The sequence below is a fragment of the Lissotriton helveticus genome, chromosome 10 (genome assembly GCF_964261635.1).
Source record: "Lissotriton helveticus chromosome 10, aLisHel1.1, whole genome shotgun sequence".
In the NCBI taxonomy this organism is placed as follows: domain Eukaryota; kingdom Metazoa; phylum Chordata; class Amphibia; order Caudata; family Salamandridae; genus Lissotriton; species Lissotriton helveticus.
In genome coordinates, this window is record NC_136071.1 from 116,355,581 (window position 1) to 116,379,636 (window position 24,056).

Below are 24,056 nucleotides of genomic sequence, written 5' to 3' on the forward strand. Positions count from 1 at the left end.
ACATATGGGATCTTAGCATCCTTAAATTTTAGGACATCCAAGAAAACATCCCAGAGCTCCTACCTCACAGTGAGGGAGTTGTAGCCCTCAGTGGGACTAGGTTTTCCCACTGGGAGAAAAAGCCCATATAATGAAGCATGCCACCTATGATGGGTGAGGGCATTCATCCTAAAAAGGATTGCTCCCCGTAGGGGCATTACTGAGAGACACATTTTTTCACTTCACGTTAGACCCGAGGAGTACTGTGTAATGATTATTGTATTTGGGGAATCTCTTCTCGCAGGTCTTTAAATTTCTTTCCCTTGTTATTCTCTGTCGCTAGTATTCTGCCTTGTCTCTTTCTCTGTCTGACCATCACCTACGCACTCATCCTCTATTTGCTTTAATCTGTCCTGTGATCACTCTCATCCCGACACAGTCTATCTTTTCCTCCTCTCTCAATTTCACTCATTCTCTCTCTCGCTTCCTCTATATCTCTCAAGCGCATACACACACAGAATTTCTTGCTATTTTTCTTTTTTCACTTTCTCTGTCACCCTTTGTCCTTCCTGTGGGTATCATTTGTTCTATTCTGTTGCTCTCCTCTCATACCAACTCAGTCTGCTGTTCTCATGTTTATGTCTTCCCCCTACACACACACACACACTCACACCCTCTGACCTCAGTGTTTCATTCTCTATCCCTGGCCTCAATACTTCAATATCTATTGTACCATACTGATTTCAGACTCTATCTATCGCCCTCACTCTATCTATTTATCGCCCTCACTCTATCGCCCACACTCTCTATCTATCTATCGCCTTCACTCTATCTATCTCCCTCACTCTATCTATCACCTTCATTCTATCTATCTGTCTATCTATCACCTTCACTCTATCTATCACCTTCACTCTATCTATCACCTTCACTCTATCGCACTCACTCTAGCTATCGCCATAACTCTAGCTATCGCCATAACTCTAGCTATCGCCATAACTCTTATCTATCGATCACCCTCACTCTATCTATCACCTTCACTCTATCTATCGCCCTCCCTCTATCTATCTTTCTATCACCCTCCCTCTATCTATCACCCTCACTCTATCTATCTGTCTATCTATCGCCCTCCCTCTATCTATCTTTCTATCGCCCTCTATCTATCGCACTCACTCTATTTATCTATCTATCTATCGCATTACCACAGCATCACTCAGCACCACCACAGCATCAGTCATGCGCTACCACAGCATCACTCTACGCCACAGCATCACTCGTCGCCACCACAACATCACTCAGCACCACCACAACATCAATCTGTTCAACCATTCAACAACAACTGGTTTAAATATGTTCTCTCAATGTTTCAAGCTTTATTACAAATGTCACAAAAAGATGTTAATATTTCACTTCTGTTCTTGGATTTTCGTCACAATAAAATACACTGAACATAATCTTCACAAAAGTTATTTACAAAAGTTTAAGCTATTGCCATTATAAATTACAATAACTTTCATTTAAGTATGAATTATTAAGCCATTGTTATTTGTAATATCAATACATCTAAGTCACGTAAATACAACACATATTGCATTACAAATGCTATAGGTGTCACAGTTGCGAAAGTTAAAACTATTGGCATTGTAAATGACAAAGCTATTAATTTAGCTATTTTCAAAACCAACACATAAATAAAAGATTTGTTATTTACAATACCAATAGCTCAAACTTTCCTAATGCGAGACCTATTGCATTGCAAATGCTTGTTCTTGGGGGTCTCTGATCAAAAGCAGGGAAACTGTAGGGTTTATATTACTTCAACTTGGGGGTATGTAGAAAAAGGGTGCTGTAGAAATGACAAAGTTCTGTTGGTTTATAGCCCCATGTGTTCGAGGCATTGATTCATCACAGTTAATTATATTGAAAATATAACCCTGAAAAATATTTTACCCGAAAACCTATACTTTCTGATAGACTTTCAGCCGCAGAGTCCTCCCCTTAAGATTATTCCCCAGGTATCCGAGTATATCAAGAAGCTTTTTTCGTAGAACCTGTGCACCCATACCCACGCCGTTACCCTCCGGAAGTGATGCCTGTAAAGACGCCACTCCCACACACTGAAATCAGTCCGTTCCTTCCTTTCTATGCCTTTAAACACTGATCCAGAACTTTTCTCGTCTCTGAGACCACTTTTTTGCTATGTTCCTCACAAAATGTCAAATGTCTTTGGTGGATGTCCCATAACACAGATTTGTAAGCCCTCTAAGGACAGTCTCAAACGGATGTCTGTGACGGATCCCGCCTGTTTTGCCTGTGGTGCCAGGGGTCGAGCCAGGACTTCAACACCTGCAGGGACTGCACGTCAATGACCCTGAAGGCAAGGTGAAATTCCACGTTGGCAAGCACAACGAAACGAAGCGCCGGGCCTGCTTCAAGTCCAAAGCTCGTTCCCGGTCCTGTTCCCACAGTCGACCGAGCCACTCTTGAGGCCGGTCTGAGTCGCAAGCAAATCTTCAAGTAAGCACAAGAAACATAAGAAGTAAAGCAGAGTTTCGCTCCTTAGAGCCGTTCCAGCTCCAGAAATCTTCCAACTTCTGAGCCAATTCCACCGCTGATTTCAGCACACCCCTAGTTTCCGGGCCTTTAGCCATGCCGCACAAGATCGTAGTTTTGCTCAGCTCTGCTCTGGCTCTTCAGTGCTTTACTGACTTCCACTGACGGGCCTTCGGTGCCCACTGAGACAAATGGCCTACTACCTGGATTACTAGTAGGCGGTTCACCCTTGGCGCTAGCTGGACCCTATGAATTGCTCTACCCTTGTCTCTAGTATCGACACTGCCTCTGGAGCCCATGCCTACTCTGGGCCCAGGTACGTTGACACCAGTGCTGATTTTGCTGTCCAAAGATGTGGCTCCATTGTCCTTTACAACACTGGCTCGACCCTGGAACAAATTCAACCGAAGTCACAGCTGAATTAGCCCACGGTTTCTGCACTCATCTTACCACAAGGAAGGCAGCAGTCTTTACATTCTCTTTTTTTAATTTTTTTTATGGACTCTGATAATAATTATGATTAGGGTGATGAGTTTGCTCAGCTGATGACAATTGTTCTGAGGACTTGCAAGACACTAGCGGGCTGAACACTTCCCCTGAATCAGCCCTTTTCCCGCTTCCTGCCCTGGCCACAGACAAATCTATATCCTAAGCCATGTTTATGCATAGGGTAGCCTATATCCTTGAGCTCCTGTTTTCCTCCACTCCTTGGAGACGAAAACTAACATCCTGACAGAAGTCCTGCAGCCTGGCCAAACTGCTTTTGAGCCTCTCGTTTCTTTTAATGAGGCCTTGATGGACACCCTACTAGGGGCTTGGGCTAAGCCTTGTACTGGCCCTCTGGCGACTTGATCTTCTTGCCGCATCACCCCTCTCCTGAAGGCCCAGTGGTGCAGGCCTCCACCAGACGGACCAACCCCAACAATTTCCTTGCCACTCCCCCTATCAGGAAATCAAACCGACATTCAAAAAATTCCTCTTTTCATTGGCCAGTTTGGCCAACCAGTCAGTTAGCTCATTGTGTTTGCTGTGCCTCTAAACTCATATCCCCTGTGACTCTGTGGCGCAAGTCCTATCATATATTTCTGAAGTCCTTCTCCCTGTTCTGTCACAGGCCATTCAGGATGGTCGTGATGTGGCTAGGTTTACAATTTGTTGTGGCTGGGACACCACCAACTCTGTCGGATGGGATACTGGCACCATGGTTGCTATTTGTCGCCATGCATGGCAATGATCAACTGGGTTCTCGTGAGATGTCCGGTCCTCCCCGATGGACATGCTGTCCGATGGGACTCACCTCTTCAGGGACAAGGCTGATGGTGCATATGAACGTTTCAAGAAGAGTAGGACTACCACTTGCTCTCTAGGCCTTTCTAACAAGCCTCTCCAGGAACAATTTCAACGTTCCTTTTGTGGCTTTGGACAAGACCTTTCCTCCCACCAGACTGTCCCTCCCAATCAGAGAATCCAGCAGTTTTGCTGACCAGACCATGGTGCCCACTGCTCTAGTAGTGAAGGTCAGTGTGCCTCTCAGTCTGCCATCCCCCCAACTCCCCACCAACTTTTTTTAGTGTACTCTCATAGGGTCTCAGCCACCCAGTGGTAGACAGAATCCGCCAATTTGATCACTGTTGGCAGGAGATCACATCGGACTGATGGGTACTGCAAATTAAAAGGTTATGTCCTGCCCTTGCTCTCCCTCGCCACACCTACCACTGTCATCCTATCTCTCTCTGGAAGCGCAAGCCCTTCTGACTAAAGAGGCTATTGAGAGGGTGCCATTGCCAGAACTAAGGCATGGTTGCTTTTTCTGCTACTTTCTGGTGCCCAAGAAGGACGGAGGTCTACGACTTATACCAGATCTGCACCCTATCAGTCCCTTTCTAGGCTGATTGCCTATTTCCATATTCCCATCCTGCCGGCTCATCTATTTCCATATTCCCATCCTGCCGGCTCATCTTCGGATGGGAATTTGTCCCCTTCGTAGCTCCATCCTTCACTCTGAGGAACTGCTGACCACCTTTCAAGGCATAGAAAAGAGATGGATCACAGAGGTTAGTCTTCCTTGCTTCATAAATTGATTTCTGACATGATTTCTGGATCATTCGGTTCAAAAGTTGAAGTGGTGGATTCCTCTTTAGAGTTTATTCTCGTTCTGAAGATGCTGTGCTTTAAGTCCGAGGTACATTTCTCTTAAATTGTGCTCTACTTTAGTACAGTTCAAGTAGCAGCTTTTCATTCTGCTATGCTCAAGATAGTTGTTACTGGTGGCGCAATCCCTGATATGCCTTTTGGAGCTGTCACGTCTGTGACTTCGGTCCCACTTCTTTGACCGGCTAATCCTCTGGCTTCTGATATGGCACCATTCAAATATCATTGAGCAATTCTACCACCTCAGAAGGTATTAGTTGCAGATTTGTTTTTTTGTAATGTGCGAGCTACAGTAATGGCAATGTTATTGCCTCAGATCACATAGTCCACAGACTACAAATTATTCAAAATGCCACCGTCAGACTCCTATGTGGAGCCCCTAAGTTTCCCCCCGTCTCGAAATATAGACGTCAACTGCACTGGCTCAAAATTGAAAACAGAATCAAATTCAAAGCCTTGAGTCTTCTGCACAAAATTAAGTCAGGATGTGCCCCTCGCTATCTTCAATCCTTAGTCAGCCCCTATTCCCCCCCCCCCGCAACTTGCGCTCTGCCACGCAAGGAAGGTTCATTGTTCCCAAATTCCAACTTGCCCGGATGGGCGGTAGGTCTTTTGATTTCCTTGGTCCCTCTACCTGGAATTCCTTACCCACAACCCTTCGAAACGAAACTAATTATATACAGTTCCGCAAATCTTTGAAAACTTGGTTATTTGACAAATAATGACCCTACTACTACATGGCTCCCTTCCCTGACTCGTCCTTTGCGCCGGGAAACCCTTTTTGGGTAGCTGTTGCGCACTATAAATTAAAAAAGTATGAAGACATTCAGAAGCAGTTGTTGATATACATTCTGACAAGTAAGTACCCCTGTTCAGATAAACGTTTGAATTTTTAAAGTGTTACTTGTTTGGAAGCAGCACAGTAAGCTTACTTTATTCCTAGTGACAATAAATGAGAAGTAAATTACTTGCTTCCTCTGGGTACACATATATGGGCTTAATCATAAAATGCCAGAATGTTCGTAAACTTCAGGTCGGCGAGGGACCTCAGGAGGATAAATCAGATTTTTTAAACATAGACGCCTGACTTATGACACCTGAAACCCTCCATTTACATGCTCTAAGAAGAAGTCCAGTCTGCTTATGATGATGCTGGTTACTTTTAGCCATTTGTTTTGATGGATACTTCTAACCATGGATTTCTCACCTTCAGCCTAATCCCCAAGTGCTAGACTGTATCTGGAAGCTTTTCACAGAAATGCTCCTGCGTGTCAGTCTGTGTCATTGTGCTGCTTCGTGTTGTCTTCATTCCGGCCCAGAAGTGACAGAGCTGGCGGATATAGACACCACCACTGCATACTGACTTGAGTTCCTTTCTTTATGCGTCTTCAGGCACAGATATGTAGAGCCACTATTCTTTCTTTGACATTTGACAAGTGTGCAAAAGAACCATGTTCCCACGGAAGGCTAGAGGATTTAAGACATGCAAGGACAATCGTAAATAAATGTCCATCGGCTATGCCTTTGGTGTTTGGGCTCAGTGCACGACTCCAAGTCTTGTGAGAAGTGCCCTCTCATGAACCCAAAGGTGATATGGGACCATGATGTGCTGCTGTGTGCATGCCAAACACTAGAAAAAGCCTCCCTAGCATAGCTCGAAAACACAGACTCACTCCCACTACTAAGACCATTCCTGCGTCAGGCATTGTCGTTCATGAAGTCTTTGCTTAAGTCCAGTTTTAAGACAAAGCAAAAGCACAAGAAGACCTATCGAGACATGTCCCCATCGCGCCATTTTGTCTCCAGAGAAGACATAAGAGCATCAATGTGCCACAAGGTCTCACTTAGGAGCCAATTCTGAGATTGGTCCCCTTGCACCTCGAATTCCCAGAGTCATCCATCAATGTCGCAACAAATCAAGGCCTTCAGGGAGGCCAAGTTGCACATCTTTGGGACTGTCCTGTGCCCTCTGGCGTGCTTTTGAGACCCAACCATCCGGAGGCACCTCCAGTCGTGTTATACTCCATCTATGCCACTCGACCCTGCTTTGGATTGTGCATCAGTGGTGACTTCTGCTCCGGCACCAAAATCTGCACCAGTCCTTTTGACATCAATGTTTGTGATGATACTGCCAGCACCAGAGGAATACCCTGCACCGATTCCAGTGACTTACTCCGAGTGAAACTCGCCTTTGCTTCGACCAAGGTCACATCTTGAAGCTGCAATGACGTGTCCAGTCCTGTTTCAATCTAATCCTGACGGAACACTAACCCTGCTGTGGAGCCACTCTCAAGTTCTCCAACAGCTTTTTGAGTGTGACTCTGATCAGCGCTTGCCATCATTTGAAATGAAATTCTGATGATCGGGATGTGCTACTGTAACCAAGATATACCCAACTGATGAGCCCCAATAAGGATGAAACTAGTCCCGGGGTGCTTGTATTCCAGTTCAGGGAGGACCTAGTGTGGCAGTTCCGGCTGGTCTGTTCCCATTTGAGCAGGGTTGAAAATGATGCGAATGCGAAATAATGGTGGACTGGGATCATCCCCTGAGTAATTACCAGTGGCTGAGATTAATTCAAGGATTTCATCCATCAATTGTTTGTATACCTCAATGTGTTGCCCTGCGTATCACAGCAAAATATGTGTACAATTCTTCAGGAGGTGATGGTGTAGTGGGATACCCCCATGGGTTATAACTAGGTGATTGTATAGTAACATCTTCTAGACCCTTCTCTTACGAAGGATCGTGGGAATAGTCCTTTTCCATAGCCGCCTCCTTGTCTTGTAAGGCAGATATATGCTTCTTAATGGGAAAATGTTTCAGATTTTTGCCAAACCTTTCACTTTCATTTCTTGGTTGTGTATGTCTTCTTTGTGGAATCTCATAGGACAGAGCCATTTACGAAGCAGTATTTTTATCCTCTATTGTTGTACTTAACTTAGGAAAATTGAGGGTCGTTTTTAGCCCCAAATGAATTAGTGACCCTTTTTTTAGGTCAGCCAATTTTTATAAGGTTGATTTTGTTGAAATGTGTTTTCTGTATCGACCTTGATCATCTGATTTCGAAGTAGAGTTTGGTGTTTGTTTTGGTATTATATCATTCTCTCGCAACTATGACTCAGTAGATATAGTTTGTCTTTCCCCCACCCTCTCTAACATTCGAACCATTTAGTGCTCGAAACATTTGTATGAGGTTTTAGTGTAGCAGTTTGGATATAGAAGTTCTTTGTACCAGGCACTGTTGGTTAAGAGGATATAGGAACTAATAACAACCCTCTCGGCACCACAGCTGAAGGATTCACTATTTTGGTCTTCTCCTGTTCGAAACCATAACATTCTTCTACCTCTGTTTTGGCATTGTCTCATCATCTGCTTTAAGTGCACTATACACAACCAAGTTTTTGCTGAGCTAAAGTGCCTTTGGACCTGCCTTCTATGACATGGTGTTGTGATCCCACTTTGTTCCTTCTGTTTTTATGTCTCCTGGTGTTGAACCGCGCGAAAGCGCGGTGTCGCCAGAGAGACCTATTGTGAGCGACTCTGCTTCCCAGGAGAGCTGGCCGTGCGCTCGGAATTGAGCGGGCCACGCGCACGCGAACGCGCTCACTGTGGCCAGCTCCTGTCTCCTCTCCTGGAAAGCTTTACCACACAGCCACACCTCCCCCTTCTTCCGCATGCGCACACACACGAGCACACCTACAGGCACACACACACACATACAGAGATCCCCGCCCCCCTCCCCCCCTGCCGCTGCCGCACACATACACACACACAAGCGCACCCCCCCCTACAACTAAGCCCCACTTACCGCCATTGTAGAGTTCTGCAAGCGAAGTGGCGTTCATAATCGTATGCGTCAGCTATCAGTACCACGGCCCTTGACAGAATCGCAGATGTGAACGCGCCATGGCTTCATCCCGCCTACTTCGAAACCTAAAATCTCAGGGACTGAGCTCGGCAGGGGGCGTGGCTCCCTCTCCCGTGCAGCTGGGTCCGGCCTTGGAAACAAAACTATGCCTGCAGCTAAAACACTTGGGATCTTTAGAAAGAAATAGCTGACTCGCAAGCACCGAGGAGTATTTTTTGCTTACCAGGCTGCATACTTACCGCTGTCAGCCGTGTTCCTGAGGTAGCACCAATGGCCCCGCGGCCGCCAAAGGAGAAAGTAAAGGGCGCCTGCGCCTTCTGCCACCAGCGCGAGCAGACCCCGGTTATCGGCGTGCTGTACAAGACCCCCGACGACGAGGTGGCGGCCCACTTCAACTGCATGGTAAGAGCTGGAGGTGTGCGGGGCGCGCAGGAGGCGGGTCCTGCATTAACCTGCACTAGAGTGACCAGATGTCCCGGACACTCCCTGCTCACATGCGTGCTCACATTGTGACTCTCGAAACACAAAGCACACAATGGACTGCACAATGTTTGACGGCATTCCCTGCTTCGCTTCCTGGCTCTTGGTCCCTCGTTCATGTAGCATTGTGGCAGGCGTAGAAGAGCTGTGGTAAGCATTTGATGGTACTCCAGGTCAAGGTTACTTGATCCCAATACACAAGGCAAGAGGTTTATTTCGTAGATCATTATTCACAATACATTATTCAACTCACTTTCCACAAAAATGACATAATTTGAAATGGCAAATCAAGACTTGAAAAAGGGCTTTGTTTTTTTCCTTTTAAATTCGATCCAAATAATTTCCTTTACGATTCCATATGTATTTCTTCACTAGCTCCTCCTTCAAATGTTCTATAATTTACGTTCTAGTGCTTGCCATTAGGAAACCATGACTACACCCCCCAAAATACAATACTAGGCAGATTTATTTATATTATATATATCGCGAACTCGACCCGAAGGTATCAGTGCGGTTTACATGAGCACCAGTTATGTTACAAAGTGACACATTCATTTTGTTAGGCACAAAGAAATTGAGTCATTTGCCCAGAATCACAGGGTGTTGAGCATCCCTGACAAGACTGGAACTCGATCCCCCAGCTTCAAGGTCAACAGCTCTAGCCGTTAGGCCGCATCCTCAATTACATTGTGACATGGGAGATCCACAGTATCGCTTTTTTTCTTTGTGTTTTCAAAACCTGAAAAAAAGTGCACCGCCACTAAAACACTGACTGGTGTTTTGTATCTTTCAAATGTTTAGCTTGCCTTATAACTCCGGATGTGTGCAGTCCTGTGTCAGTGATTTTGCCATGTAATACTTCCGTGTGTCCATCAGTAGAGGCGTGGTCGGCACATTAAAGTTTCTATCAAACTTTGAGCAAGCAAACAATTGTGCCTGTTCAAGGAGCGAGGACCAGGTTTAACGCTGGAAGACCCGGACAGGATTGCAGGACTGGAGCGAGGTGTCCTATTGTTTATGTGGCTGTAATGTGGCAGCAGCCTGAGAGTGGGATGGGTCAGGTGTCGGTCTGTCTCTGTGCTTTCGTGTCAATGCACCATAATCTGTAGGAGTGATTCGTGATAGATGTATTCTAGGAGTATATAACTATTTTTAACAGTACCGTTTGTGGTATATGTGTTTCTGATTTCTAGCCGTGGACATTGATATTATGTGGATTTGCCGCATAAATCCAGTCTCCATTATTGCAAGGAAATGCACATTATATGGCATAAGGCGGCACATTGTGTCAATCTAATCTCGCTTTGTTGTCTTTGGAACAACAAGTAGTATTGTCTGGGCATACGTTTTAGCTCATTGCTATGCATTCGACTCACAATTTTGCCAATCGGCTACTAAAAAGTGAACAGTTAACCTTTGAAGTGGCATCTCGAGTTTTAGTAACTGTTGAATCTATTGAGCTAGAAACTATGTCTGTCGAAATTTGCCTCTCTTTCGAGTTTCAAGGGAGGCTCAGAAATACAGGCACTTTCAGAAGGCGTCCGCCCCGTGTGTGAAGTGCATCATCAGAGCTGTGTGAATAATAACTGCGTCAGTCTCGTGAGTGAGGTGCATCATCAGAGCCGTGTGAATAATAACAACTGTGAGGTCGTGCATGAGGTGCATCATCAGAGCTGTGTGAATAATAACAGTTGTGAGCCCGTGCGTGAGGTGCATCATCAGAGCTGTGTGAATAATAACAGCTGTGAGCCCCGTGCCTGAGGTGCATCATCAGAGCTGTGTGAATATTAACCGCTGTGAGCCCCGTGCCTGAGGTGCATCATCAGAGCTGTGTGAATAATAACTGTCAGCTCCTGAGGTGAATAATAACTGTCAGCCCCGTGCGTGAGTTGCATCATCAGAGCTGTGTGAATAATAACAGCTGTAAGCCCGTGCCTGCGGTGCATCATCAGAGCTTTCCATATCTCTCTGGTATGCAATTAAACACATTTTGTCGAGTTACACTCACTCCTGTAATCTCACCCCATCCACATTGCTCATGTCACCCAAATTCCTGCACTCTCTACCACACTGCTTTCAAGAACAGCATACTCTTGCACACACTGTCACTGCTCACCAATTCAAAGTTTGCTAAAAATGTTATGCAACGCATTGTCATACACAATGCCAATAACTCAAACTTTAATGCTGGGAGACCTATTGCATTGTAAATGCTTGTTTTAAGAGCCTGCTTAAAAAACATTACAAGCTACTCATCCTGTAGTATTGTAGTTTTGTGTAAGGCACAAACGAAAAATCAGATGGTTGCTAACCAGGGATACTGATGCCTCCACTGTGTGCAAAAACTAAACCGGGCCTTTTCCATGGCAGTGTGAGTCTAGTGTAGTACCACCTGCAAAACTATTGTTGCAAGCAAGTAACTTGTTTCCTAGTATTAATGACAAAAGGGATAATTAGGAGCGTGCAACAGAGTTAATAGGGAAAAAAACTGTTATTTTGAGGGACTGTATTCCCAAGTAAGGGTGGAGAACTCTATCCATCTATCTGAACTTCCTCATCAAAGTTTTGAGAATGTAGGAAATCACGATGACTTTGCTGGCACAGATCCTTCAAGACTAGCTGTTTCATTAACCCACGAGAACGCCAGATCTAATTAGTCCTCAGCAGGCTGCTCTTGGTCATCCACCAATGGAAATTAAACCAGGTGGTCCAGTAGCAAAACTTTAAGTGAGAAGGTCTTTGAGTACATACTTGTGACTTTGGTGGACAATACACAAAGAGCGTTACCCAAGGTTAGTAACTAGTTTGACTTTCCAGCCCCATTGAAGAGCCACAATGATTTACTGTCCAAATGCGACAGGTACTCCTCTTTACTGAAGCAGTAAGCTGAACATCATTTTCAGTGGGACAGGCTCTCATTTTGTACCCTTTGCTAGTTTGAAAGATGCCTTCTACCCAATACAACCCTCCAGTGAGAACACTTAAATGCTCTGTCTTTATGATGGCACCAGACTTTCTCACACGTTGACTCTGAAGCAGTCATAAGTGGCCGAAGTTCCTAGATAATTCTTGTGCGTTATGTTTTCATATAGTTGACTATTGTGTGCACATGATTGAATTCAGACTAACCGGCTGAAATCGAAAATATGTGCTACCACCATTTTGAAAATGTGACAATATAAATAATTGCAGATCTATTTTAACACATACATGTGCAACTGTCTCAAATGCGTACCTTAGTATAACCATTCAAATCATTGACCTCTGCATTTGTAATTCTTAACGTTGTTGTGATATAAAGTGGCCACTTTTCTAAACCGCGCCTTGTCATCTTAAGAATGTGGTTTTCTTTCACCCTTTTTGGTAACATCTTTAGAGTTTACACACACTTAATTGTGAACATTGCTGCCAGTGCATCTACTGACTAAGTCTATGTTGACTCAAATGGCCTTTGTTGTGTCAATTTCATTCTAGGTGTTCAAAAGAGCTGAACCAGTGGGAGGCTCTGACGGAGTATGGACAGTCCAAAGGCCATATAAATCCCTATCTCGTCCTTGAATGCGCTTGGAGAGTTTCTAATTGGACAGCAATGAAAGAGGCATTGGTGCAGGTGAAGGTTTTATTTAATGTTGTTCTTTTTTGTTTTTCATCTGACTGCGTTTCCACGGATGTATGACGTTACAACGCAGGCTATTACAACGCCTGCCTTTACAACGCAGTTTTTACATCGCAAACCTTTACAACGCATAGCGCTTAGAGGTGCTGGATAGTGGTAAGTATAATTTTCTATTCCAACTCCAGTCCCCGTGGACACTAGGGAAGGTGTTGGATAGAAAATTAAACTTATTCCCTATCCTAGAGCGCCCCCCAGCGCAATGCGTTGTAATGACCGCGTTGTAATGACCACGTTGTAATGGTAGTGTGTTGTAATAGTTTCGTTGTAAAGGTTGTTTACCCATTTCCACAGGGCAGGATTTTTAAAAAAGAATCTGTTTACAACACCATATGTCTCTAGATTTTCTTTGTTTTTCTTACCTGTAGCCGAGTACTGCATTCTGGCTCCTCTGCATATTTTGATGATGCGTTTACCAAGGGTGGGTTCAATCTTACATGGTCTCGGGACCCCCATTAGCACCATCACCTCCCTCGGACTCATGCTGTGGGGCGCGAGTGCAGAGGTGCTTTGAGGTGGTGGGGTCGGGGACTCACTCTTTGTCTTTGGTTTCTGCAGAAGGGGGCAAACAGGATAGTTGGGCCATTCTCGTTGTGGTTGTCACTGTCCCTGAAGTCTATCGACGTGCAGGTTGGTTTTCCTTGGCGTTGGTGTCTGGTCTAGACACAACAAGCCTTGGAGACTGCAAGGGATTCAGTACCCTAAGCATAGTTGCTGTGTGGCTCCAGTCGGTCCTGGCGCCCCCACACTTGGTGGGAGGACAGATCTGACCTGCAGGAGCACTGTGACCTCTTCCTGGGCAGCTGCAGCGTCGTTAGTCCTGGTAGGCAGCAGGATGGTGGAATTTTTAACTGTGTTAACTTCAAGCTGTTCACCCTAGACGTTTGTCCAGGCTGGCCATGCAACATGCCTCATGTATAGCTAGTTTTCCCACCTGTCCTGGTGCGAGATGGACTAGGGCAGGTGTTGGCATTTCTGCCAAAATTAATTTAGGGGTGGTACTAGCCTGAGAGGGAGACATGCCTTCCAACTACCTAATTTTCATGCCTGTCCTGGTGCCAAATGGGCCCGGGCCAAAGGTGGGAAATCCCCTATGTGTGTGGAAGCCCTGGGTCACATATCAAAGGCGGCAGAAGCCTCCTGCCTTAATGTGCAGATCACCAGTCAACTTGCCTGAGGGGTGGGGTGGCGGTCAGAAAATTGTATGTGCTGGCAGGCTAGACTGGACCAGTCAGCCAGCATACCAGAGGGCTAGTTGGGTTCAGGAGGGTACCTCTAAGGGACCCTCTGGCTGCATGTATTAATAATTCCATCTCTGAAATCAGTATGGGTTTATTAATGCGAGGTGTTTGATACTCAACACCATAGGTTTCAGTGAAGCCATTATGTTGCTGAGTAACTCGTTTTGACCAGTGCCCAGTTCATACCTTAAGATGGCTTCCATGCTCATTTGCATTATCTAGTAATAGAACTAGACATCACAGGGGCATGTGTACTGATGCAGATGTGTCCTCACGTAAAATATCATTCATCCCGCCCTAGGGCTCAAGGCCTGCTGGAGGGGTGACTTAAATATATTGGATTCAGTGACTTTGGCATGACGCACAGGAGTGTGTCATGTCAAGTTTTCACTCATGGTTTGTACCATGTCATACAGCTTGCAATGGCAGTCTGTATAACTTGTATGCGGGTCCCTTAGGGTGGCACAAGATATGCTGCAGCCCTTAGGGACTCTCTTTAACACCTATTTTCTTGGTACCCAGAGTGCCATCTACTAGGGATTTACAGGGATGCCAAAGTCCTTAGCCAATTGTAGAACAATTAGTCTTCACCTTGTTCTAGGAAAGGAGCACTGGCACTCAGGTGTGGATTGCAGGCCTCAGTCCACTGTGAGAGTTGCAGAACAGCATCCAGTAGCTAAAAAAAGGGGGGACAACTGCAACAATAGCCCAGTTTCTTACAAGCAGTATTTACAGTGGTGTGCAATGTACTGTAGTACTGTAAACCAAGTAAACACATGGAATAGCAGTGACAAGTAGGATAAGTTAATCAAACATTTAACATTCCTCTGCTAAATTAATAAACCAGGAACAGCCCTGTCAGTGTAAATAGTAAAAGGCTTGCAGATCAATCTGTTTTCTTAATGCCATCATTTAATAAACGTAATTTCCACCCAATTATCTCCTGAATGTTTGGACAATGCTGAATAGGCATTATTTTTTGTTCTGCAAATGCAGCCCGGATTTCCGGTCACTGCAAAACCGTTTTGATGCACCATAATTAATCTTTGAACATACGGTTATTATCGCTTGGACTTCATGTTCTGTGTTTATGACTCGTGTCTCTTTTTGCGCATAGGTCGAGTTGAGCTGCCCAAAGGAGATGGCGTGGAAAGTCAACATGTACCGTGGGTACCTAGCAATCTGCCACCCTGAAGAACAGCAGCTGAACTACATAGAACGCCTGGTGGACATGGCCAGCAGCCTTGCCATTCGAGAGTGGCGCAGGCTGCCCTATGTAGTGTCTCATGTGCATACACCTCTGCTTCAAGTAAGAATTTATTTTTAAGAGCTTCACAGTAATGAAGCACCTTAAGGCTGCTTTTCTCAATTAATCAAATATTTCCTTTATCTTTTGCATCAAATTTGTTTCCTGACATTTACTATAAGCAGTTGATTGTTTTGGCTGGGAAGTAGGCTACAGATGCTTAGGATAGATAAGAATGTAGAGTATTCTCCTTCCGCTGTAAGGTTAGATATATTTTATGTTCTTCTGGGGGTTTTCTCCTTCTCTTTGGAAATATAAATGTTCTGGCAGTGATGGTGAGAACCTTGTCTGTATACTGGTGTTAGTCCTAATCACATACACAATGTATTTCACGCAGAGAAATTAACTTCCGTTTGTGAGAGTGCAAGCGAGCTGCTCATCCTGGGGTACACAGTGAAACTTGTGTTGCTGTCGTTATTTGTTTGCGCATTGACCGAATGCAGGATGCACAGACGTGTCATGCGGTACTGAGGATTTTTTGTGTACTGCTACTACCTCAAACCTGCCTCCTACATAAATATGACCTTTATGGTATTCAAAGATTATTCATCTTGCAAAAGAAAATAGTTATCCATAACAATAGTTTTCCATCTTTATCATTTATCAGCATTACATCGGGCAGACCCTACCTCCTGAAGAGATAGAGAATTAAGACTAACTATTCATTGCACAGGGCAAGTGCAGAAAACATAGTCTAAAGATGACTCCTGGATTATGGCATTAAGATCTATAAGACATATTAGTGTCTTGTTACTGACCCGCCCATTGTCCTCACAACCACAGTGAAACGTTTTGAATCAAAAGAGAGTTGTACTTTTCAGTCCAATCACAAGACAGCTGTAAGCCTGCTATTCATTTACTGCTGGAGCTGTGCAGCTGCAGTTACAGGGAAGCTGCTATTCATTGCACTCTCATTAAGAACTTATATACTTAGTTATTTCCCATTCTCCAGACTACTGAACAATGTTAGTGATCCATTGCATACTGTTATGTTTATTTGTATAGTCACCAGGGATGGCATCCAGGCTCTTTGCAGGTGGAGAGGCAGTTGTTTCCTAGAAGAGAATTATTCAAAGAGCCAGGTCTTCAGCATCTTGCAGAACATGAGAAGAAATGAGTGTAATTGGCTAAGATAGCTGTACTTACCTCCTATGACTTGTTTAATCTGTAGCATAAAAACAACTCCGGTGTAAGTAGCTTACTTTTTTACTTTAGTATTAACTTCAGTGGTGAATGTAGAGTATGGCAAGATGGAGCCAGTGCCCCATCTGTATATTTCCTGCCCCCCTCCCTCCGTGTGCCTCACCACCACCGCTGCTGAATGTAGCAGAAGAAACAGACACTGCACCTTGCCACGTGCATTAATTAGTTCAACTACTTCCCTGTTTAAAACAGTGTTGTAGTCAGGACCACGTTTCCATAAGGAAATTATTTTTTTGTTAGCTAAGAACTTTGAAGCTTTTTAATGAATCTTCACAAACATGAAGTGTCATCCTCCAATGCTCCTTCCTGCAAAGTTTTGGAGTGATCAGGGAAGTGTGGTTCAAGAAAAGGGGAAGAGAGTCGAGGGAGGGTCCCAAAATGCGTATTCCCCGTGCAATTTTCCATAGTAAAATTAGACACAGCCAAAATGGCTGAACGAAATCACACCGAATTTAACAGAAAGCTAAATATTGATCCAGAAAGCATGATTTTTGTGATTTGGTGTAAGTCTGCTTAGTAGATTTTCTAGAAACTAAGGTTCAACATTTTTAGATATTTCACGCTGCAGAGGATCCGAAGATCAGAAAGATTTATAGATTAGATCTGATTTACTGCCACCACATCACCATAGATGTAGCTGCAGCCATTTTATAACTTGGGGACTCAGTAATGTGTCCTGTAACTATAATTTTAAAACAAATCATATAGTGGGGAAGGGTAGGGATACCTTGACCCTCTAGACCTGGTGGGGGTGGAGGGGGTAAAAAAAACCAGAAAGTCTTCTGGATCATTGAATCAATGGCCCCCGTATTGCTTACTATATTTTTTTTAAGCACCTTGAGCTGAATCTAATGCTATTTAGCTGGAGTGCAGGGACCCATTGTGCGTGGTTTTATGGCTGCACTTAGTGGCCTAAACAACTTTAAAAAAGAGAATGTAAGGCATCCTGATGTTTTTTTTTATGTTTTATTGAAAATATGTTGTGACCGTCACTATTATTAAACATTACAATGTCTGGATATATAAAATATACATTTGATTATAGTTATTGGTGATTTTTTGACAAAGCCAACAAGTCTTCTTTATATATGTTGATGTGCTGACCCCTTGATACATTCAGTAGGCCTGTTTCTTTTTATATCTTGGTGCTTTGTCCCATTGACAAAGCCAGTACGTCTTGCTTCTTAAAATAAATACTTTATATTGTTACATGACCTAGTCAGCCATGTGAGGCGAGGTGGTGGGCATCCAACCACTAGCAGCGCACGGCGATGGAAATCTTACATAACGTTAAAAAAATATACCCGTATGGAAATACACAAGAAAAAAAAGGTTAAAGTGATGTAGTTAGGAATTGTAATATCTTAACATTAAAAAAAAGAGAAATTCCCAGAAAAAATGATTAAAGGGACTTTATAGTTGGATGCACATGTCAGTTAAAATGCTTTGTTTTAAACTAACAAAACCCCAGAAATTCACCAGTTCTAGTTATCTCAAGTAACTATAACTTGTGCCCTAAAGTAACTATAACTCATGCCCTGGCCATGCACTAATTACCTCCCATGTTACATCACTCATGACAAAAATACTGTCCAACTTTAACGTCACTTTAATCTTTGACTTTTTCCAGTGAATGTTTATATATATGTAAGGTTGTGTGTGTGTGTGTGTGTGTGTGTGTGTGTATGTATATATATATATATATATATATATATTGTGTGTGTCCCACAAATGTTATCAATGCCCCAGTGTGTGGCCCCTCCCCTCCCAAACTTCGAAATGCCACAGAGTATGTTGCTGCTGAGATTTCACTACAGCTCTCAATGAATCAGACAACACTTATTCTCGATTATTCTTTACAACCAGCTTGCAGGCAATGTAGATCAGCACACAAACATCCAATTTTCATTACGTTGTGGAATGTGTTGCGGTTGGTGTTAGATTTCTTATACACATAGCACGTTTACTATACCAAATGTCCTTTAGAAGTGCATCATTTACTTATGTTTGCAAATGGTTTTTGGGGTAAAACCATTGAAATTTATGTGCCAGACTTTAACTCGCACTGAGAAGTGCATACTCCCTTCCAAATGCGTGTAACACCACCATCTTGACACATTGTGTTTTAAATTGCATAATTGAATATGACGTATACATTGTAAGGTCTTTCCTTCGGGTCCTGTGGCAGTAAGTGGTCACATGGCATTAGATAGTAGGACTGTTATTCTTTATCACTGGTGTCCCACAGCTGCAGTGCTTTTGCACTGAAATTGAAATGACTAAGTGCTCCCATTTAGTATTTGGGTCCAGATGTACATAGATTTTGTTTTGTGATTACCAAATAGCATAGTTTTGCGGTTGGCTATTTGGGAATCGCAAACACCCACATATTAATGTGCCTTTGACACATTTTGTGCTTACCATTGAGCCGTAAATAGCCCTAAGTCATTAATATTTATGAGGTAGGACTCGGTTTGCACCCATTGGGCATCGCAAAAATCACTGGGATGGTGGCCTGCTGAGGTCAGCAGACCACCATGTCTGTTATTGCTTTTCAATAAAGCAATTATTATGTAAGCCCGTTTTCTTTAAAGGAAAACAGGATGTTTTTAAAAAATGAAACATGTGTTCACCAACATTCTTAAAGGAGAATGGGTCCCTTGGGGTCCCCTTCCAATTTGCAAATGGGTTGCCACCAACTCGGAGTTGCTGGTAAAATGTGAATGTTTTGCAACCGCATTTCGGTCACAAAATATTCACACATACCACTGCGGATTTATATTAGGAAGGGGAGCCCTAAACACGCCCCTTCCAAATACTGAATCGCAAATAGGGCTTGGTACATGTAAAAAAAGCATTTTTTGTTTGCAAATTGCCTGATTCTGAGATTTGGGCTGTTTGCAACCAAAAATGTGCTTTGTACATCTAGCCCCTAATTCTCTGTGTAGCGAGGTTGAGCAGTGGCTGCCTACTCTACAACATGAAAGGACTAATAATCTCAGAATGCAGACTTACACAAAAGATACTACTTTCCAGTTAACTCATTGCGTTAAGAAAAACACTTAATTCTTATGTAGGTAAAACACTACACTTTAACTATGATCCATAATGAAAATCGAAAGGTCCTTTTGACCAGAGAATCCATTGTAAATGTGATTACAGTTCCCTCTCTCTGATGACTAGAAAGCCGTTTACCTGTGGTTAATATGCCTAATTTTATCTTACTGTAGTGCGTCGAGTAGGATAGGTATAGTTCAAAAGGGCTAATGTCTTCTATCTGGAAATTATTGATGCATTACAGTTTGCATACTCCTACCCAGTACAAAATGACTAGCCCAAAAATCCCAGCACCCAAACAGAACTCCCACCCCCTGGAATCTTTGGCTTTTTCCAGTTAACCATATTACTAGCCACCAGCGACCAGTAGGGTTCCTAGTCCGAGACACTGGAGTCATAGACCGGTTAAGGTTCCTGCTTGTCCCTCAAGTTTAAAGTTGGGACTTTGGAACTTTGGCAAAAGTGTGGAACAGTTATTACTTTTTATCCAAAGATGCCTTTTTTCCTTTCGACAGCCTGTATCTTAAAACCTACTGGTCACTGTAGATATTCCAGTAGAGGATGCACTAACATCTGCAACCATCAGTCATTGTTCCATTTGAAAATACTGCTTACCCCGAATTCAACCTGTGAAATCTATGTAAGTGTAAATTCTACAATGGTTCATACGAAGCAGGATTCAGAGCTGCCTCCTCTAGCCGATAGGGCTCAGTGCTGAAGGATGAAGTACAGTTTCTATTTCCCATTGAATCAGCAAAGTAGATGGGTATAAAGGCACCCAGTCTGTGTGGGGATGATGGAAGGCAATGAAGGCTAACACTTCTAAACATGGAAGGTGATAAAGCAGCCCCACGATCTGTGTTTCTCTTGCTTCTCCTGGGCAGCTGGGCTGGGACAATCTTGTAGCTGCTGGGCAGTCTGTCCAGCAAGACGTTCCCGCACCGGTCTATCAGCACGGCTATCCCTCCTTGGAGAAAGTTGCACTTTCTAGCCAACACAATGCAACCCCTTAAACGTAAGCCTATTCTGTACGGTAAATGACAACCACGCAGAGATCCCACTCCTGTTTGTCTCGTCTTCTGATGCGGGTGTGCCGGCGTCCTCTATATAGAATTGAAACTGTGAACAAAAAACTGGGCCTGGGTGTGTCAATTTCTAGTGTTCTTGATGAGGTTTCAAGGAATTCTTATCTTGATAGCTACCCTGAGACCAGTTCGGGATGTTTTGCTTGGGTGTGTACATTCTGTGTCTGGAACAGTCCCTTTGCCTGGGACATGGGCTCAAGACGGAGGAAAGCGAGCTACATAAATTACCAAGCCTGAATACCTCCCTCACCCATTAGGTACATCTAGTTTTGAGGTAGGGGACTGGAAATATGCACATGCAGGGTGCAATGTCCGAGATGGACATCAGCAGCATAGCACAAAGGAGATAATTATCTGGTCCAGCCTTCCCCTGCGGTGTCCAATGTGCTCCAGCACTCTCGATTGTAAGTACACACACATTGTCAGTCCCCCCGTCTTCTTACCCCTCCCAATGTGTACAGGCATCTTTTATACACAAGGGAGACTGAAAGTACATTTTAGTGGTGGGAGCGGATAGACAACCCTTCCCCCCCCCCCCCCACAGATTTTACTGCAGCAGTGATAACAAAAAAAGTTATTTGTAGCATCAAACCTTCGCTTAAAAAATCTCTAAACCATGTTGTAAAAATGTTTGCTCTAGCCACATTGATCATTAGCTCCCCAGCAGACATGCATTGTGTCCAAATTCTAGGTGATTCATTTAGGTATATTTAAAATGTGCTTTTTATAGTCCAGATACTACACAGACCATTATGTAATCAAATATAAATGTAAATCTGCATATTTTAGAGGAACAGTTTCTAGGCATATACTTTTTGGGAATATATTAGTGTTGTTAATGGCTACTCATGTGAGGTCATGAAATCTTCAGAGGCGTGGTGATTGCACAAACCTCAACCTCTGAAGATGCCTTTAAATTGTGTATGTTTCCCGGAGGACTTTGAATGTTTTAAGAGCTGTGGCATTCATTAAAGTTTATATTTTGTATAATCACTCGCAATATCCCTAGTGCAGAAATGATAATATTCACTGAATGACAACAGTACAAACTGAGGAATGAGTTTGCAGCACCAGTAATTACTTTTCATATGTATCAGATAGCGTATGATTAAATACCTGGAAGAAAATTAAATTTACATGATGAATGGCAGTGGGATGAAGGTTAAGCTATTGTGGGAGCTGATACTGCGATAATTGTGAAAAAGATATTACTTTGCCTAATTTATTTTGTTTCTGGAGATTTAACTTTGGAAATGCCCACCGATTCTTGGCCATTTATCTTATTAAGTTGATTAGCACAAAATGCAATTGTTATCTTGCTTTCTTCTGTTTGAAAGTAGTACTTTTATAAATAGAGTTTAGTTAGCGTGACGGATGATTACATTATGGAGTTTCCACCATTTCCCCCATAAGCCAATGTTGCAATTCTGCAGTTAGTGTAATTGGGCGCTTGCGTCTATATAGAAATATAAAAATAGGTATTTTTATGGATGGATGACCTAGCTGCATGTGGACATTAATCGAAAACTGTCAATAGAGACACATTGGTATTTCGAAACATATTGGGTCTCAGAAACTCAAAATGAAAAGACTGAACTGTTCTTGTTTTACATCACTTTTCTTTTCGCATTGTTGTTCTTATAATTTGTAGACACAAACAGGCACATGCATCAAAAGATGCATCATCCCCAATGCAAAAATAGCAATGTAAGTAATCTCTAAATTGCCATTACTTAAATTGCGATTGCATTTAAGGAATCGCAAATTGAGATTCCTTAAATGCAATGCCTTAAAGTTAAAAAAAAATAGCGATTTCGCTAATAGGAGTAGCAAATTACCATCAATTTGTACTTGATGGTAATTTGCAAAAACTTTGAAAAGTGCTCTAAATTTTATTTTTCAAAGTTCCATTTTACACACACACATGCCCTTGGGGCATATGTGTGTGCAAGATGTACTCATATGCAGATTTCAGAGGTGCAACAGTGTGTCCTTTTGACACCCTTGCACCCTTGAAATTGCATGCGCAATTTGGGAGTACCTATTGAGTACTCGCAGATTGCGAATGCAATTCCCAATAATTCCTATGGGCCTCTAGGCCCATAGGAATGAATGGGAAGACATTCCTTAATTGCGACTCGCACTTTGTGAGTCACAATTAGGGAATGTTTAGAAATCTGTATTTTTTTTACCGATTTCTACATGCATAGGCTTTTGCGATTCCTTAATAATCGCAATTAAGGAATCGCAAAAGTCTACCTTGATGCATGTACCTGCAAGTGATACAAATTAATGACGTAGCAATAAGCTAAAATGGCACGGTGTGTTGGATTGTAGAAAAAGAAGTAACTGAGATCAAACCTATTTAAAAAGTCGGCTCTTAAGCTGGTGAACAGGGACTTATTTTTAAATGGTTAGGTGTAAACTTTCAAGGCAAGAATTAGCTAAAAATACAAAGATTCAAGTGCTTGTTGGTAGTGGAGTCAGTGGTCGATCAGGGAGGACTTTTTACCTCACTTTTAACACAGTAAAGCGAAATGGCAACTGCTAGATCTTTTATGTATAAGTCGTGTTTACTGCGTATCGGGAACAGATACCATTTTCCATACAGAACTACTGTGATCTTTTTCTGAAGGGCCATATTAGATAATGAGGACATGGCCACATTGCATAATGGTATCTAGGGCTGAGAACATCATTAAATCAATCGTTACCGTGCATTAGAGTATCATGGTGCACATCAGCATCTAGATCCCTTTACTTGCCTCACTCTCTCTCACAGTGCGGTCTGTTCTTATAGGGTGGGGCCGATCGCAGTAGAAGTTTATGAGGGAAAGTGTTGAGAGCAGACCATAAGAGAACTAGAGGAAAAAGAAATGCTGATGTTCTCCATTACAGCAGTAAATCGAGAGCTGCCTTATTGGAGAGTCAGAGTGAAAAATTGTTCCTTGAGGAATTGATCTGAAGAGGTAATGGTTATCTGTATCAGATACTATGTGTCAAGGTGTCTAAATAGATTCTCTACCCATGACTGTTGTACTCCTTTGGATGCCAAAGTCATTTAGGTTTCAAACTGTTCTCGATCTGTAGCATTGGCTCTTTTAGCCCCTGCCCCATCTAACATTGTCCCATTTCTAAGTGCTGTTCACCTCTGAACTGTAGAACCTATTGTCCTTCCCAAACAGGTTGCTTTGGTAGCAATCTCTGTTCATTCTTTTGTTGTGCATGAGGAATTAATATAAAGGTCAAAAATGTGAAATACAGGTAAATCCTGATTTGGATCCTAGAGCTAGGATTTTCTCAGCTGAAATGTATTTTGATTTCAGATAGAAACTTCTAACTGAAGATTCCTTACCTTTTGAATATTCCCCAGGTGTTAGACTTTTCAGCAGTACCTTGGCGCGCCGTGAGGTAGCGACATGCAGTTCCGCACTGATGCCGCTATGCTCCAGAAATGACG

General features: G+C 43.1%; 1 protein-coding gene across 1 annotated transcript in view; it reads left to right on the top strand.

The window, feature by feature from the left end:
- Nucleotides 1-24,056, top strand: part of TRRAP (transformation/transcription domain associated protein) — an 885,394-nt gene that overhangs the window by 710,455 nt on the left and 150,883 nt on the right. Inside the window, exons 56-57 of the mRNA XM_078664902.1 lie at nt 12,506-12,641; nt 15,063-15,254. Of these exons, the coding sequence (XP_078521028.1) occupies nt 12,506-12,641; nt 15,063-15,254 (328 nt within the window). The remainder of the gene's footprint in view (nt 1-12,505; nt 12,642-15,062; nt 15,255-24,056) is intronic.